We start from the raw sequence: 18,285 nt of genomic DNA on the forward strand, positions 1-18,285 counted from the left end.
CTCAGGTGAATATGGTGGGGTTACTTCATGGATGATCCCTTCTTTAACACAATAGTCATTAAACAATACATATTCACCACCTCTATCTGATCTAATCCTCTTAATTTTCTTATTTAATTGATTTTCTACTTCAGCTTTATAGGTTAGAAACATATCAAAAGCTTCATCTTTATGTTTGATTAAGTAAACTTTGGTGTATCTAGAATAATCATCTATAAAGGTCACAAAATAATTTTTACCTCCTCTAGACATAGTTTGTTTCAAATCAGCTAGATCAGTATGAATTAGCCCTAACAATTCAGTTTGGTGTTCTACGGAAAAACATGTCTTCTTTGTTATTTTAGATTCTACACATATATCACATTTACTACTCTGTTTATCATGCATATTAATCAATCCTAGTCGTTGTAATTTCATAACATAGGAAGAATTCAAATGTCCTAATCTAGCATGCCATAAATCATACGAGTCAACAACATAAGCAGAAGAAGACGATTCATTAATATTTTCAGAAATGTTAAGTACAAAGAGACCTTGATCACAATATCCCTTCCCCACAAAAATATTATTCTTTGTCATTACAATCTTGTCAGACTCGAATGAAACTTTAACCCCCACTTTTCCCAACAGTGCAACAAAGATTAAATTAACTCTAATTGATGGCACATGTAGCACATCGCTTAAGGCCAGAGTCTTTCTAGATGTGAGTTTGAGAAGAACTTTCCCTTTTCCCAAAACAGGAGTGGTTTTGGAATCACCGAGGTAGACGTGTTCTTCTCCATCCCATACACTAGTGTAAGAGGTAAAGGCACTTCTGTTTGCACAGATATGCCTGGTAGCACCAGAGTCTACCACCCACTTGCTCACATTGGTCATCAGATTTACTTGAGAAACGACCGCAACAATAATATCATCTCCTTCGGCTATATTGGCCCTAGGAGGATTGTCGTTTCTTGCTCTGCGCCTGCACTACAGTGCATGATGGCCCGACTTCCCACATACGAAGCAATTTCCTTTCTTCTTAAAGGTGGGGTTAGATCTGTTGGGACGAGATTTTCGAAAATAATTTTTCTTATTGTGATCAGGTTTATGTTCGTACCTTTTTGGAGCAGGTTTGTCTTCTATCACGTTTGCTTTTGCAAACAAAGCTTTGGCCCTCGCAGTAGCACATTCTTTCCTGTTGGTATCTTCAACGATTATGAGAGTGATTAGCTCTGAAAGTGACATTTGCTTGTGTCTGTGTTTCAGTTGTTGCTTGTAATCAGTCCAGGAAGGCGGCAATTTCTCGATCAGAAGCTGTGAGACATATACATCTGGTAGAAGAACGTTCTCCGCTTTCATATCTTCGAGCAGCTTGTGGTACTCATTGATTTGCGACTTTATGTCCTTGTCTTCAACCATTTCCCAACGATAATAATTCCCAATAATGAACCTTTGTCGGACTACATCTTCAGCAGTGTATTTGAGAATCAACGAATCCCAAATGTCTTTTGCCTCCTTATAGGAACAATATACATCGAACAAATCATTAGAAAGTGCACTAAGTAAATTATGACGACATACCTTATTTGCATGAACCCAATCTTCAACTTGTTTTGGATTTGGAGGGAGACTAGAGTCAAGTTTTGAAGATGAAAGAGCAAAGGCGACTCCGTACATGTCTAACAGGGTTGACACACGTTCTTGCCAGTGCCGAAAATTCTGACCAGAGAAGACTTCAATTTTTGATACATCCGGGAATGGTTTGGCGAAGACCGTCCGAGTTCCGGAAACAGTATTCTGATTCTCTGGGATTGAGTTGTTGTTGTTGTTGTCAGCCATAAGTCCTTAAGATTGTTGTAGAAAAGTGCTGACAGAATCACGAACAAAATTTCCTGAGGCATGTAGAGTCACTGTCCTTAAGGACTTATCTGCGGTGTATTGCGCAAGTCCCCCAGGATACAACAGGAACTTCTCAGAAATGTCTGAGGATCTCAAAACTAGCAAGGATCTCTTAAAAAGAGATAGAAAGAAACCCAGGATAATTTTTAAGAAATAAAAGGAAGGAGAGAATGAGAGAAAGAGAATAAATAACGAAAGAATGAGAGAATGAGAGAACTTAATAGTGTGAGAGAAAGAGAACACTCGGTTTTTGATGATTTCTTGAATGAGAGCAGCAGATCTATTTATAGAGGAGAAAAGGGATAAGAAAAAGGCCCACGGACCAGATTTGGTGGAAACTGCCCCTGGAGTTCGCAGCTCACGTCGTGGTCAAAGTTGTTCACGAAATCTTTATCTCGAAACTTGGGGAAAAGAAAATTTGAACGTGTAGAGAATAACGTTCATTACGCAACGTTCATGCACTGCTTTCGGAAGCAATATTTTGCAATATAATATAAATTTATAACACTATAAATACAAGTCAAATATCAAAGGTATGGTTGTTGTTATTTATTAATTATGAAATTATGACACTTCCAAATGGACTAACTTTAGTATCCAAAATTTTTTAACAAATATTCATACCCAGATTAATTAATTGAATTTGAAAATAATTAAGAAGTACATAACAACTCATTAGAGAAAAGACTATTGATTCCACATACGATAATATATATATATATTATTTCAGATTAACTATTATTTTAGAAAAATTAAATTCAGTTTGGTTATCTTTTGTATGGAAAAATAGGAAATCAGACCATCCAAACTCAACTTAGCCAAACAAGATACAAATTGTTAATGGGAAAATGGTAATGAAATGTCATCAAATCAATGATGATAGGTAATGCGTATTATACATTGCAATAATGAAAAGGTAATCATTTAATAAATAGTGATGAAATAAATAACAAGGTTCGATGAATGATGAACACATAGTCTTTATTCAACACGCTGCTACTCATAATGGCCAAATTTGTTTATGTTTATGTTAATCAAAAGCAACATCTTATAATAGTTTTCTTCATGTTTTTGGTTTCGTCCAACTTTGCGCCGAGCAAATTTAGGATTTAATTATGTTGTAACTGACCACAGTTTGCTCTCCAAAATTATTTTATTTTTAACACTTTTATTATTATCTTTAACTTAAATGATTTCTATTCCAAAAATTTGAAAAATTTGTTTTAGTTCCTCTTAATTACTTTCATTCCTCTAAAAAAAATGAAAAGTGAAAAGTGATTATGACAAAAAAAATTGACAAAAGAAAAATATTTCCCTTGTTTAATTTATAAAAGAAAGTGAAAATGTTATTAATTTTCACCTATGTTAACTTTCATCATGATAAAAGAGTAAAAACAAAAGTGTGAAGAAAACTTAAAGATTCTTTTCATATATAATAAGCGTAAATAAATATGTAAATTATGTGGCAAATGTTTTTCTTACTATAATATAATTAGTTAAAAGATAGACGGTTAATAAAATAATGATTGACATTTTGGTTGACATAAAATTATAATCATCAATATGATTCATTAAAACTAGACAACTTTTGACAAATTTATACGACAAACTTTGTAAATATTCGTATTGATTTAGGAACAAAAATTTGAAGTGAAGCTACCAACAAATGTCACTACGTGAATCATAGAATTAATCACCAATCAAATAAACTAAATTAAATCAGCAAAAGAAATTGTCGTTGGGTAGAATTTCTATAATCATACTAAAAAATATGTTTTGTTGAATTTTTCATTATCTGGATAAATTTATGAGTATTTTCCTCTCTTATAAAAAAATTATTTATAATTTGATATTAATGTGCTTGATTTTTATTCTTTTTGATAAACTTGATTTTTTATATTATATGATATTGTTATTAATATAAAATTTGTGATAACTTGGTTTTTACACTTTCAACTCTTCCACTATTAACTTTAATTCTAAAGCCTCTTCATAAATGACAATATATTTTATAAATGTCTATTTTATTTATATTTCATAAATATTTTGATAGTTATTTTATTTATTCTTATTTTATATAATCTGATATTTTATCCTTTCTTTACTTAGAGTTTATTTAAAACATTTGAAAAAAAATGTGTGGTAATTCAATGTAATTTCTCAACAAATTTATATAATTTTGAAGAAACAAATTATGAAGTTTAAGGTTCAAAAGAATAACTTAAGCATATCTTCAAAAGAATTCAAATTTTGACTTCATATATTAAGTATCAAAAGATTATGTCTAGACCACACAAAAAGAACTTCACCATGAAGCAAATTGAAGCATCAAGCTCAAGAGCTTTACCATGGAAGAAATCATCCACAAAGAAAACCTTTAGAAAACCTTCTATGGAAGAAAAACTCACAAGCCAACCATCGTGATTCGAGCTACAACCAAGACCAAAAAATCCATAAATTAAGAGCAGATCCCTTGTTTTAGCTATCCACATTTTATATTCAGATTCTTAGACTTCTCTCTAAGGTCTCTCTCTCATTTCACTTGTAATATTTCATAGAATAAGAGAGACGTGAGGGAATTACAACAACTCTTATATCAATTGTTAAAATTAACACAAGTTGCTGAATTTCTTAGTGTTGGGATTGGATGTAGTTCTCTGGACTTCTAGATGGTACTGTTTTCTTGTTTTATACAAGTGTTCTTTCATATGTAAGTGATTTAATTTGCTTTGAATTGTTAATGAGTTTATTACTTATCTGTTGCATATATAACCTTAATTAGGCAAAAGCTAATTCGGGTTATAGATCCAATTAGATCATTTAATGTTGTTAGGTGGCAGACATGCACCTATATGCTTTAACTAGTGATAGAGTCTTGATCATTAATGTAGAGAGTTCATTCATTAGGACTGAAGAAATCATATTAAGTTTGAATAGTTTAGGATTACATTAGTATACTTTTGGGAACAATGAATGTGCCTTGCTTATTCTATAAAATAATACTTGTGTTTAAGAACAAAGTAATGAAGTCTAATCCCAACACACTTCATGATATCATTGAGTTATTTGTTTAAACTTTGTGACAGGAAGATCATATATTAAATCAAAGAGCTTGACAACTCAAAAGCAGGAAGAACAACAAAAGGGGGAGTTCTTAAAGTTCAGGTGGTGTTGAGCACCCCTAGCCACCCCTGAGTGCCAGCATTATAGAGAGCAAATATGGTATTTATGAAGACATGTGTTGAGTGGAAGAGATCGTACGTGGAGCGAAACTTACGCTGATGTGACAAGTTGTGCCCTATTTCTTCTTATGGCTCGAAGGAAACTAGGTCTTTGGTGGTTAAGGTAAGAAAACACTCATTGGAGAGCTTGAAGGTTTGTTAGGGCTTGTGGGAGCACTCTCTTCTTCCTCTTCGTTTCTCCTTCTTCTTCCATGTCCATTTTTGTAAGTTTGGGTTCTCCATGACAATGGAGAGCCAAACCCATCCTGATAGGGCTAGATGTAGCCACTAAACTCTTGTGTATTTTGTAAATGCTTTGAATATATATGTGTCTCTTCCTTTAAATGCTAGTATTCTTGTTTCAACTCATAATGTTTGTTGTAATTGGGACATTCATAGCCTGATATGTGGTTCATTAGGTATTGGGAAGTATTTTTTGAAACCTAGACTTGGAACAAGATACCTAATGGAGTTTGTATCTAGGGATGGAGCTTGACCCATTAGTTGTCTTAAACCCTAGTTCATAAAGTGAGTTTGTTGTTAAGAGTTTAAGGAATCTAAATAAGGAAACCTATACTCTTTCTTTTAAGGGATTAGAGTTTAAGTATTCTTGTGGATTGACTTTAGTATTTTGATGGGGAGGAGACGAGTTTGTCTACACACAAGAGTGAAGTCAGTGAAATCTAACCCTAACAATATCAATCCATACCATTTCTAACCTTTTTTCATTTCTAAATGTCTCAAATTGCCAAAGTCCAACTTTATTTATGCATCAATTCATTTATTTGCACATAATCTCAAATTCTTTAGTCTAGATTAGTTATTAATTGCATAACTATTTAATATTATACAAGTTTCTTGGAAAATGATACTTAATTTTACCATTTTATATTACTTGAATGATTCGGTACGCTTGTCGAAGTTGTAACAAGTTTTTTCATCGTTACTAGAGACCCGTGATCAATTCTAAACTATTAGGCCAATCCATTAATGAAACTCATGAAAAGTCCTCTAATTTGCTAATTAAAAAAAATCCATAAAAAATCTCTAATTACAAAAATTAGAAAAGAAGTGAAATAAAATAAATTACAAAAATTAAATTTAGAAACAAAAATAAAAAATCTAAACATTCTAAATTTTTTGTTTACCCGTCATTCATCACAAACCAAAATTTTCTTAGTATTTATTTCAAATTCTTTTAGTTGCTTCATATAAATAATCCGCTCAAGATTTCCATAAAGAAATGTGATGTCGGCATCAAAATACTTCTATTCAAAATTAAGCTTAACAACCTAACTAACAATTTTAATTGACTTGTACTTTATGACTGAAGGGAATACATTTTCATAATCAATAATTTCTCTGTGGGTATAAAGTCTTTTAGGAAAGATAGGATTACTAATGAAAAGGTTAACTTTTCTTGAAGCAAATCATGATTCATGAAGACTTTCTTGAACTAGCTCCCACCATTTGAATTTCTACTAAATATGAAAACTCTCAAAAATATAATTACATAAACAAATTCTTAAATCATTTTCAATATTTTTATCTTTACTTTTTTATTAATCAAATTTTATGGATGAGAAGTCTTCTTATCATAATTACATAATTTTTTTCTCCCTTTTCATTTTTGGATAAAGCATAATAATATTACAATATAGTAAATTACCAGATTTTGAAGTTTTTTAGTTTTGAGAAACGTAGGCTTACAGATATAAATGAGTGGACTTGATTATTTGGGCAGATGTCAAACGTTGAAAATTAGCATCCAACTAAGAGAAACCAATTTAATGCATCATTCTTAATTGAAGCATTAGTTGTCTTTTATTATTGATTGCTAAGTCATCTAGTAAACATTTATAAATGTGTTGCTATGCTTGACCTTCGATTTAAACAACCTTCACTTTCTTGCTTTTTATTTAAAATTAGTTGCATTATTTAGAGTTGAAGTAGAGACATGTTTGGATCATCCCATTCTCATAAGATAAGTTTATTAGGTTTACAAATATGAATTTAATTTTCGAATTTAATATGCATTTTTTTCTTCCATTATTATAAAAGATGGTGTCTTTTGTTTCTAAACTAAATTATAAAATATTAATTCATATTTTCTGAATACTAATTACCAAATGTTTTATTTTAGTAATATTTAGTTATTAATTTATGCATAAGATTGTGAGTTTAACTCTTTTTTTTACTAATATTTGAGAGTTAAAAGATTAATTTAATGAAAAAAAAGATGTTGTGAGTTTAACTTCATAACAAAATAGTAGCCTCTAATATTTACTAATAAAAAATATCAGGTTAATTTTTTATGTAAGAAAAAGTGAAAATGTTATAATCTTTTATCTTTTTCCATATTAACGAAAATATATAATTTCTTTTTCTTATTTCATTTCTCAAACAAACAAATAACGAAATTAATTTGATATTTCTACTTTGCTCTCTGTAGTCTCTATTTTTATTTATATAGTATATAATAAAGTGCATATTTTATCAATCTATCAGACTATTATTTTTTAAACGACAATCTGTGTGACTCTTTTTTAATATTAATCTAATTTAGGTTGTATGAATTTGAATCTTAACAGACTTTTCATGTGGATGAATGAACTCTGAAATATAAGATTAAATATTTCAAAAATATCTCAAATCTATCTTAAAATTTCATCACTTTAAATTTTGACCTAGTTTAGTTGAAGAGAATATCAACATCAAGTTATAGAAGGTGAAAACGATCTGATTTCAATACATTTATCCAAGTCTTGGTTGAAAAGAAAAGAATAAGATTAAAAAAATATAAAAATTTAGAGTTAATGAAGATGTCAAGATAATACAATTGTAAAACGTGGTCTCATATAATAGAAATGCATGCATTAATAATGAAGAAAGCAGTCGTGCTTTTGATCCATTCCACAACCACGTGGCTGCTTTTGATTGACTCGGTTACAACCACCTCTGTAATAATTCAATAAAAAATTAACCTCCATCTTCTCTCCTAATATTTAACACAATCATATATCTATCCATTTTTTTTTTTATAAATTTCATCATAAAATAAACGTTAAAATTTTTGTTTTTATTTTGACTATGATTTGGTAAAATTCATCAATAATGAAATTTTTTAAAAAAATTGTCAATAATTGTGTTTTTAAAAATAATCAATAATTTTATCGATAAATCTATGGTTAAAATGAGTGTTAATTTTTTATTAAATATAACGAAATATTTATTATAAATTAAATAGACATTGCTGAGAAGAAAGAACGAAAAAAAAAAAAGAAGAGGAGAAAAAGTTAACTGTAACAAAACATAACATGATAAGAATGGACAATAGAAATAACGGACACAATAACAGTAGTGATGAATGAAAAGATAATGAAAAGAAAAATAAAATAAAATTAGAATATTTATTAATGAATTTTATCCATGAAAAAAATATATCCATTATCACTAATGAATATTTACTGATAAATAAATAAATTTAAATAGTTTGTAATTGTCAACGGACATTTTACTAGTAAATTTTTACTGTTAATAATTTGGTTTTACCAAAAGATTTTTGTGATTATCAACAAATTCTATAATTTTTTATAAATCTTTTTAATGATTTAGAAAAGAATATGATAAAACAAAACATTTTAAGTAGATATTTATTATAGTTGAATTATTGAGGTGAAACAAGTTTATATTATTTAATTGAGACTTTGACATGAATAATAAGAATGAAAGTTGATGATAAGCTTAAGTTACTCCATGACCTAGTAAAACACAATGTGACGCATAGTTTTTTTTAGGATAATAATATTTTGATAATTTTTCTTAACAACTTTTTTATAACAGGACACATATTATCATTTTATTGGTCTATTTGAATTTATGTTTAAAAAATATTTAAAATAGATTAATCACAAGTTGACATGTATACATTCTTAAAAAGTTATTAAAAAAATGGGTTAAATATGTTTTTAGTCCCTATACTTTGGGACGATTTTGGTTTTAGTTCATTTTCAAATTAAGATACAATTTAGTCCTTCAACTTTAGAAAACTCTGGTTTTAGTCATTTTTATCAAATTTTTTTAACTTTATTTACTTGAAACGAACAACAAATAAAGTTAAAAAAATTTGATAAAAAAGACTAAAACCAGAGTTTTTTTAAAGTTGAAGGACTAAATTGTATCTTAATTTGAAAATAGACTAAAACTAAAATCGCCCCAAAGTATAAAGACTAAAAACATATTTAACCTAAAAAAAATTATTAAAAGAAGTTTTTCCTTTTACTTATTCCATGTGGGAGCATTGATACAAATGGGAACAAAGAGCAAGTTGGAAAGTTGATATTAAGAAGATACTAAGGTAAATGATGTGAAAGAGAAACTACAAAGAGATACAAGCAACTTCAAAAAAGAAAGCTACGTCGGCAATAACGCGTTCTGTTCAAAGAACGCGGCCTACAAAATAAAAGTTGCGGGCAAGTCACGTGCACAAAGTCAAACTTTCCTTATTTATACTCACATCTTCATTTTCTCTCCCTCTAATCTCTTCAAACATTCATCAACATTTCTCAACATTCAACACCAACAACAGAAACAACTTCTACCACTGTGCCATCATGACAGGAAGAGATATCCTCAATATGATGAAGGTCAGCAGAACAAGAGAAAACCATCATGGATTCTTTTCTGCAAATGAAAGTTCTTGTGATATTGAGTTATCTTGAGGTTTCTTGATTTGTTTGCAATGAATGCAACTTGGATGTTCTTTCAAAAACTGATACATATGCTGCGATTTAATTTGCTTCTATGTCTTTTCTTTCTTGAGGAGTGTCTATAGCAGAATTGTGTGATGACATACATCAGCATGTGGAGATTCATCAGGAGTGTGCTTATACCAGCTTCTTGAATGGTCCTTTTCCTGTGTTTGTATTCAGATGTATTGATGTGTTGGCTTTTCAATTGGGTGACATACCATTATTAACTTTGTGTTTGGTTTGGATCAGTGTTCTTGCTAAAATGTATGGCAATATGGAATGTCACTGTTTTTCCTGTTAAATTATTCAACTTTTGAGGAAATAATCGTTTGTAAACTTGGTATCAGTTTCAAGGTTTAGCTTTCAATATATTGAGACTGAAAGATCTATTACTCTGATCATATATGTTTAGGTGAAAGCAGGGTTTGGAACATCAACACCAGAGACAGGGAAAGGAAAAGGAAAACTATCAAAACATATTACACATGGCTTTCACTTGATGAAGGGAAAATCTGCACATCCCATGGAAGATTATTTAGTTTCAGAATTCAAGCAAGAAAAGGACAGAGAATTAGGCTTGTTTGCAATATTTGATGGCCACTTAGGCCATGATGTTGCAAGCTATTTGCAGAACCATCTTTTTCATAACATCTTGAAACAGGTAAGCCAACTTTTCTCCCGCTGCATCATTTTGATCACATTCTCATCAACATGACAAATCTCATATACAGTTCTTAAGTTTCTGGTTGTATCATCTTTAATCAGAATTGAAGTTTCATCGTTATTACATGATTATTAGAGTAAAACTTAATTTGATAGGATAATTAACAACACTGACACAAACAACATCTAACATATCTAAGTATTGTACTTGGTGGCACTTCAATGTTTTGACAAGTTTCAAGAGATTCTTCTAAACCTGCTTCAAGAGATTCTTGTATAATTCATACTGATGTTTTCTGCAAGCAGCATGACTTTTGGAATGAGACAGAACACGCAGTGAAGAGGGCTTATATTGAAACTGATGAGAAAATATTGGAACAAGCACTTGAGTTGGGGCGAGGAGGGTCAACGGCTGTAACTGCAATACTGATAGATGGTCAGAAGCTTGTAGTAGGAAATGTTGGTGACTCAAGAGCTGTTATTTGTGAGCATGGAAAGGCTAGGCAACTATCTGTAGATCATGAACCAAGCAAGGAAAAGAAATCCATTGAGAGACGTGGGGGCTTTGTATCAAACATTCCAGGTAAAAACCAACTTTTTTAGATGTTTGTACCACAGAAATTGCAACATGTGCATATGCTAAAATGAACCTATAAGTATCGTTTTTTACTTTTTACTTTTTACTTTTTTACCCTTTCTTACTTTTTACTCTTTTCTACAAAAGTTTACACTTTTATAACTATTTTATCCTTATACTCTATGTCAAATGAATGTAAAAGTGTGTCATGATACCATTACAGAAGTTACAACCATGTTTTATGATTCAGAAGTGCTTTTCATAAGTTTGAATAAGTTCTTCCATATGCTCCTTTAGTGTAAAAAGTCATTTGATTCTCAGTTCCTACAACCCTTTCTTAGAATGAGAGACATGACATGCTTTGCAAGTATGCTATAATCTATACACACACATTAGAAACTATGAACAAAATTGGTAATATAGAACATTTGAATTTATGTTTCCTGCAGGAGATGTCCCTCGAGTAGATGGACAGTTAGCAGTAGCAAGAGCTTTTGGTGATAGGAGCTTGAAGATGCATCTTAGTTCAGAACCTGATGTGTTTATAGAGGAAGTACTTCATCATACAGAGTTTCTTATTCTGGCCAGTGATGGAATATGGAAGGTTAACTTTCTCATCATTTTCTTTCTCTTTCAATTCCTCATTCCTTTTAAGCAATGTTTCTATTTTGGTCCCTAGAAGTAAAAGCAACTTTGACAGAAAAAAATAGTTTTAAATTCATTCATTCAATGATTTCATGATAAAAAAATATTCTCTGACACCCTTAAATTTTTTATATTCATTTGACACTATCGTTACTTTTTTATTTTTTTTTTCTTGAAAAATTACAAAACTTTTCATTTTTTAAACCATTTTACTCTTATATTATGTGTCAAAAATGAATGTAAAAGTGTTTTTCATAATTTCCAATGATGTTTTCAGGTAATGTCAAACCAAGAAGCAGTAGATTCGATTAGGCACATAAAGGATGCTCAAGCTGCAGCAAAGCACTTGATAGAAGAGGCAGTTTCCAAGAAAAGTAAAGATGACATATCTTGCATAGTTGTGAGGTTCCAATGACTGGAACATTTAGAATCTTAGATTAAGCACTTCATGTTTTTTTCTTTTCTTAACTAAATGCTTGTAGAATCTAACAAGCACTGGTTTTTGCATATGTATAAATGATTCTGTAACTTTTGCTTTTTTAAATCAGATATTTTTTTTAAGTGTCTGTATCTAAATGATTAATTGTGACCCCTGCTTCCACAGGAAAATTGTATTTTAACACTCAATATTGAATAAACACTAGAGAATTTTATTTTAATAATATAATAATTTATTAATATTTTAATTTAAAAAGTATTAAAATATTAATATAATAAGTTTTCAAATTGTTGTTTCTTTGTTGATATCTATGCTCCTTTTCTAATCCTAACTTGGATTATAAGAAAAGAATATGAAAAGAAGTCTTACGAAAGAGACATGAAAATAATAAAAAGTATATTTATTTGTTTGACGATAAAATACGACATACAAATGTAAGAAATATTTTATTTTAAAACACTAAATAAGTAAATAAAAATCAAGTAATTTTATGATTACAAAAGTATTTATATATTTATTATTGAGATAAATAGGAATAGAGAGTAATTTTAGAAAATATTACTTTTTTTATAATTTTTATTCTATTTTTCTTTAAATCTTGATAAAATTAAAAAATATTGACCTAATGAAAAATATATATTTTTTATATTTGTATCGAATAAGAAATATATTTTTATATCTATTTATTCTTAGGAATAATAAATGAGCATGTATTCACGATATTTTATGAATTAGTTCGATTTTAATAAAAAAATTATCACATTAATTAGATATGGTTAATACTAGCTTTTTAAATTAGATGTAGCCGGATATGTACGTATTCGTTTTATCCCATCTCCATTTGAATACTCAACTTTGTCTTTATATTTGTGTCCGTTTTAAATTACTCAAACATCTTTAGTTTAATAGGCAATATACAAAACTTGTATTTTTGTCATTAATTTTGAAATTTACATGTAAGACACATGTACTTCTTATAATTATTTGATATTTATTTAATTATTATTTAATATATATATATATATATATATATATATATATATATATATATATATATATAAAATTTCTTTCTTAACATTTAACATGAAAAAAAGTGTTTATTGATAATATTATGTTTTATTCGGTGTATTTTTTATTTTTATTTTTTGTAAAATTTATTTAATTAATATTTGAAATACTAAAGGGAATTATATAAATGCAAAGGGGATAAAAATGAGACAAAAGTTTTGTACCTATTGAAGATTAGGATAATATTTACTTCACAAATGTAATGTAATAGTCAATTTTTCACTGATTCCATGTAAGAAGGGTAGCAAAACAGGCCAACTCAACCTGTTTAAGCTAACTTAACTTTGGCTTAAAAAAAGTGACTGCATTGGGTTGGCTCGTCATTTAAGAACGAGTTGAATTTTATAATCCAATTTGTCAAGCTGTTGGGTTATAGGTTGAAACTGGCTCAAGTCGGGTGGGCTGTTGTGCTTATGTTAGGTTGATGTCGGCTTGCCAAGCGGGTTGTCGGGCTGATGTCAGCCTGCATTTGAATAATTTATCACTTATTTGAATATAACATCATTGTCTACATTTGGATTTCTTATAATATATCAAAACATGTTCATACATTATATAATTTAGGTGACCTGAGTGTTGTTGTAGGTGAGCCCAAGTTCCTTACATTTAGGATTTTTAATGATTTCAAATTGACTTGCTAGGATGGCCTGAGTATTGTCTCGAGTAAGGGTAAGTTTCTCACATTTAGGATTTTTTTAATGATGTCAGGCTGTCAGGTTGGGCGGGAGTGGTTGTGTTAGGCTATCGGGTTGAAGAGGTCGTCTCGACCCTTTTTGCCACCTTTAATCCCACCCCTTTATCATCCATACCTATTTTCTTATACTAATTACTTTCTATCATCCATTTTCTCTGAACATTATTTTCAAATCTATGACAAGAATTTCTATTTTGTTATTATTTTTTTAATATGTAGACTTTAGGATTGAACTAGAAAACACATATGATTGTTGACTCTAATACAATGTATAAAACTCTAGAAAATGGTATTTTAGAAGTGGTGATAGTTTAAAAATAGTAAGACTTTTTCATTATTTTAAAACGTACCATCTCTCTAGAAAACACTTTTCTAGAGTTCTCTACCTTCTCTCTAAGAGTTCTAACTTTTGAGTCATCGTCTCTTTGACGATCAGGAGGTTCTTAATCGACCACGACGACAAGTTCTACATTGCTATTTGATCAGTTTCTGCATTAGAGCGAGTAAGTTTCAACTCTTTTTTTCTCTTCTCTCTTTAATCAAGTCAATGCATGGAAGTTTTCATTACATGTGTGTCTTGTGTTGTTCTTTGAGCTTCTTGGTAAATATAAGGTTCTAAGGACTTTTCCCTTTTTCAATTTGGTGATTAATAGGTGTTTGTAGAAATTCTTTGTGCGAGAAGTAATTAGGGTGCTCTTAGAGCTTTGTATCGTCGGTGTAAGGTAAGAGAAGCTAGTTTTACTTGATTTGTTTGATAGACGAGTTCTAATTAATGTTTGTATGGTGAATTATTGATTGAATTATGAAATTGTATTGGAATGAGAAATTTAGTATGGTGAGTTGATTGTATGTAATATGTGTTGATGTGAAAACCAATTTAATTGTGAGATGCAATGTGATTCTGATGTAAAGTTTGTGTGTGATGAATTTAAAGATGTTAAATTAGGTGAAGTAGGAGCTGTCAAATTGTATAAAACTTTGTTTACATTTCAGCAGAAGAAATATGTAGTTTTTAGGCTAGAAAGGGGGTTTTGATAGGTGAAAAGTTAAGGGAAGGGTTATTTTGTTTAAATTGTGTTTTGACAGGGGTCTAACGGTTGATTAAGATTTGTTTAAGTGTTATGACAATAATATTCTAATGTAGAACTAGTTGGTCAACTTTTGGAGGTGTCTTGTATGGTTTTTAGTTCATTTTAGGGGTTTTCACTAGTGGTATTTTTATTTAGAAGGTCTGTACAAAATGTAAGGTTTTGAGGGTTATTAAGTCTATTAAGACTAGTGTAAGATGTTAGTTGCAAAGAATTGATGTTGAAAGGTATAGAATGGAGTTTGATTGGTGTTAAGTTGTTAAATGAGGTTGAAATAACTAATTTGAGTTAGGAAGGTGTTTTTCAATGTTTCTTTGGGTATAGAAGGTCATAAGAATCAGTGGAGTGTGGGGAAGAAATGTCCAAGTTGAGATTTGAAGTGTATCTATGAGAGGTTAGTAATTGTTCAGAAAATTTCCACTATTCTTGGAAAAATCCATAATCTGCTTGTGCACTTCTCTGTTTTCAATTTCATACTTCCTAAAGTAAATCCACAAGTTGTGGAAAAAGCCACAACTCAATTATTGGACTTGCTGGTTTTCAATTTGTTTCTCTCGAGACAAATCCATAAATTGTGGAAACGTCCATAGCTAGGTTGTGGAACTCTCTAGTTTCAACTCTGCATCTTGGACATCAATTGTTTTATTTGTTCTATGATGACTTGTTGGATTGTTTCTAGTTATTCGAAGTATGTTCAGTGTTTTCATATGTTGGTATGCATTGTAAAAGTAAAGTGATACATATATGGTTTCAAAGTTATGAAAGTTAGTTCCAAGGTGGAACTTCGTGGTGTGGTTTCAAGTATCGTTAATATGAATGCAGAGAGCTCATTCTTAAGGGTTATCCTGACACTCTAATGGTTATTCATTCTCAAGTATAGAGGTTTGACACATGTGGTGAGAGTAGTAGGAGGTCTTAATCTTGGGTGCTTCCAGTATGATCCAAGGCGTGGAACAGACTAACCTTGTGAGTGTGGTAAGGTGAAACTTGTTGGCAATGGCTTTGCAAAATAGTAGAAGCCACCACAAGTGCACAACCCACCATAGCTCGACATTCATGCTAAGTTAGAACAGTCCAATCAAAGTATTACCATGCATAAAGTGTTTGGTTGTTTTGTTGTGATATGTGTATCTTGTGTAAAATGTTTAAATGTTCTTATATGTCCTTAATTGTTTTTATTCTAGCTTACCCTTGCTTTTGTTATTGTTTGTCTATTGTTTTCTCTTTGTGATGATCACTTTAATGGTGTGAGCTTAGAAAGAAGTCTTTATAGTTGCTCTAGCAAGAGGTGAGGGTGAAACAAATGTGTAGTTAGATGGATCTACAAAAGTAAATCTATTCTTTGAAGAAGGTTTGTATTACCTAGTTGTTCTTCTAAAATCTATGTAACGTGTCATTTTGGTAGTTGTATACTATTAAAATGGAATGTTACACAATGTGAAAGGTTAATTTCTTTTTCAAAAAGTTAAGAAAACATAAAATTGTTTTTAATTCTTTTTAAATTTCCAAAACCCCAAAATTTGCAACTACGTTGAATAAGACATTATTGGAATGTGTTAAAATGAAAAACGCAATAAAACCCGATGGACTCCAACACACCATTGTCTTCTTCGTTCACACAAAACTTCCCCCATCATCTTTCTTCCTCCCTTGTAATCGAACCTGCAACAAAACCCAGGAACCAGAAACTGCAATCTCCATCGTGCCTGAAAACCCTAACTCGCGTAATGTTCCACGGGAACTCAAGCCAATCCAGAGAACACGAATCATGAGTCTTCATCCTCGTGCAACCATGGTGAATCCATCAACATGCAAATAAATCATCAAACCCAATTGCAACCATGGAAAAAAAATACCCAATTAAAATGCGAAACTGCGTCTTCCTTAATCGTCTTGTCTTCAAATTCCCAATCCCTAGTTCCCTTTTGAAATCCCTTTTTCTCTAAACCCAACTCTTATCATAAATCCCTTATCTAAAGTCAACAAATTCCTAATATATTATTTTAACTACAATGACCAATTACATTTTGCCATGTCAAAAACTAATACACCTCTTAATTTAAATACTAATTCCATGTAATAAAACCATTAACATCAGCATATTTACTATGCACCACATCATCACACTCTTATCATAAATCCCTTATCTAAAGTCAACAAATTCCTAATATATTATTTTAACTACAATGACCAATTACATTTTGCCATGTCAAAAACTAATACACCTCTTAATTTAAATACTAATTCCATGTAATAAAACCATTAACATCAGCATATTTACTATGCACCACATCATCACATTTTAACACCGCTTTTGACCACTTAACAAAAAGGGCTTAACTGTTACGAGTTTACAAAATTTAGGACTCAATTGAGACTGTTTTTAACAAAAGGACTCACTTAAGATTTTTCAACAAATATGAGGACCAACAAAGGGTTTAAACCTAACTTTTTAAGTAAATCTTTTTTAAATAATTAATTATCACCTCATTTATTTATTTTTCTAATTATTATAATTTTATAGAAACTTATATAATATTATATTACATATACAAGTTTAGCATTAATGTGAAAGTTAAGAGCTTAAGTTTGATTAAGTTAATTATAATTTTGATAGAACAAATGATTTAGACTGAGATTGTAACTTAGTTAGAATATTGAATTTATTTTTTTATTAAATGTGGTTTATTTGAGAAAATTCAAAGTGCTCTAAGTTTTCATATGGATAATTATTGAGACGATGGATTTTGGCATATTTGTGACAATTATTTTATGTTCTATATATAATTAATTATTTATACACCTTAATAGTTAATAATATATTGTATGAATGAAATGCCGAATTGTCAAAGTGATGGACAATAAATTGTATAATTTGTATGATTCAAATTCTAAGTGGATAATTGGATCAAATTAATTTAAGATGATTTTATTTAGAAACAAAGTGCTAAACTATATCTACGAAAAATGAAGTAAAACAATTTTTGAACCAATTTGATACAATTTTAAAATTATGCACGACTATGTTAAATAAAGTTGTTGATGATTATTTTTTCGTTGGGTGAAATTAATTTAATTGAAGACACGAAAGGATAAAAGATTCCATTGTTCGACAATCATTTTGCTCACTTAGAAAAATTTATTTAATTCAAAATATGAGAAGTTGACATAAGACAATTTTTTTAATTGAAAACTTGTAAAATTCAATCGTTGGGTGATTAGTTTTACTCGTTAGGCAAAATTAAATTAAGTAAAAGC

General features: G+C 30.0%; 1 protein-coding gene across 1 annotated transcript; it reads left to right on the forward strand.

Moving 5' to 3' along the window:
- The first annotated feature begins 9,630 nt into the window (after window positions 1–9,630).
- On the forward strand, window positions 9,631–12,299 carry LOC106754946 (probable protein phosphatase 2C 58). The gene is made up of 5 exons (XM_014637017.2): window positions 9,631–9,748; window positions 10,266–10,514; window positions 10,823–11,099; window positions 11,543–11,697; window positions 12,016–12,299. The coding sequence occupies exons 1-5, from the start codon at window positions 9,716–9,718 to the stop codon at window positions 12,151–12,153; spliced, it is 852 nt and encodes a 283-aa protein (XP_014492503.1). The 5' UTR covers window positions 9,631–9,715; the 3' UTR covers window positions 12,154–12,299.
- Window positions 12,300–18,285: the final 5,986 nt, after the last annotated feature.

This window comes from Vigna radiata, chromosome 2 (assembly GCF_000741045.1).
Source record: "Vigna radiata var. radiata cultivar VC1973A chromosome 2, Vradiata_ver6, whole genome shotgun sequence".
Lineage (NCBI taxonomy): Eukaryota > Viridiplantae > Streptophyta > Magnoliopsida > Fabales > Fabaceae > Vigna > Vigna radiata.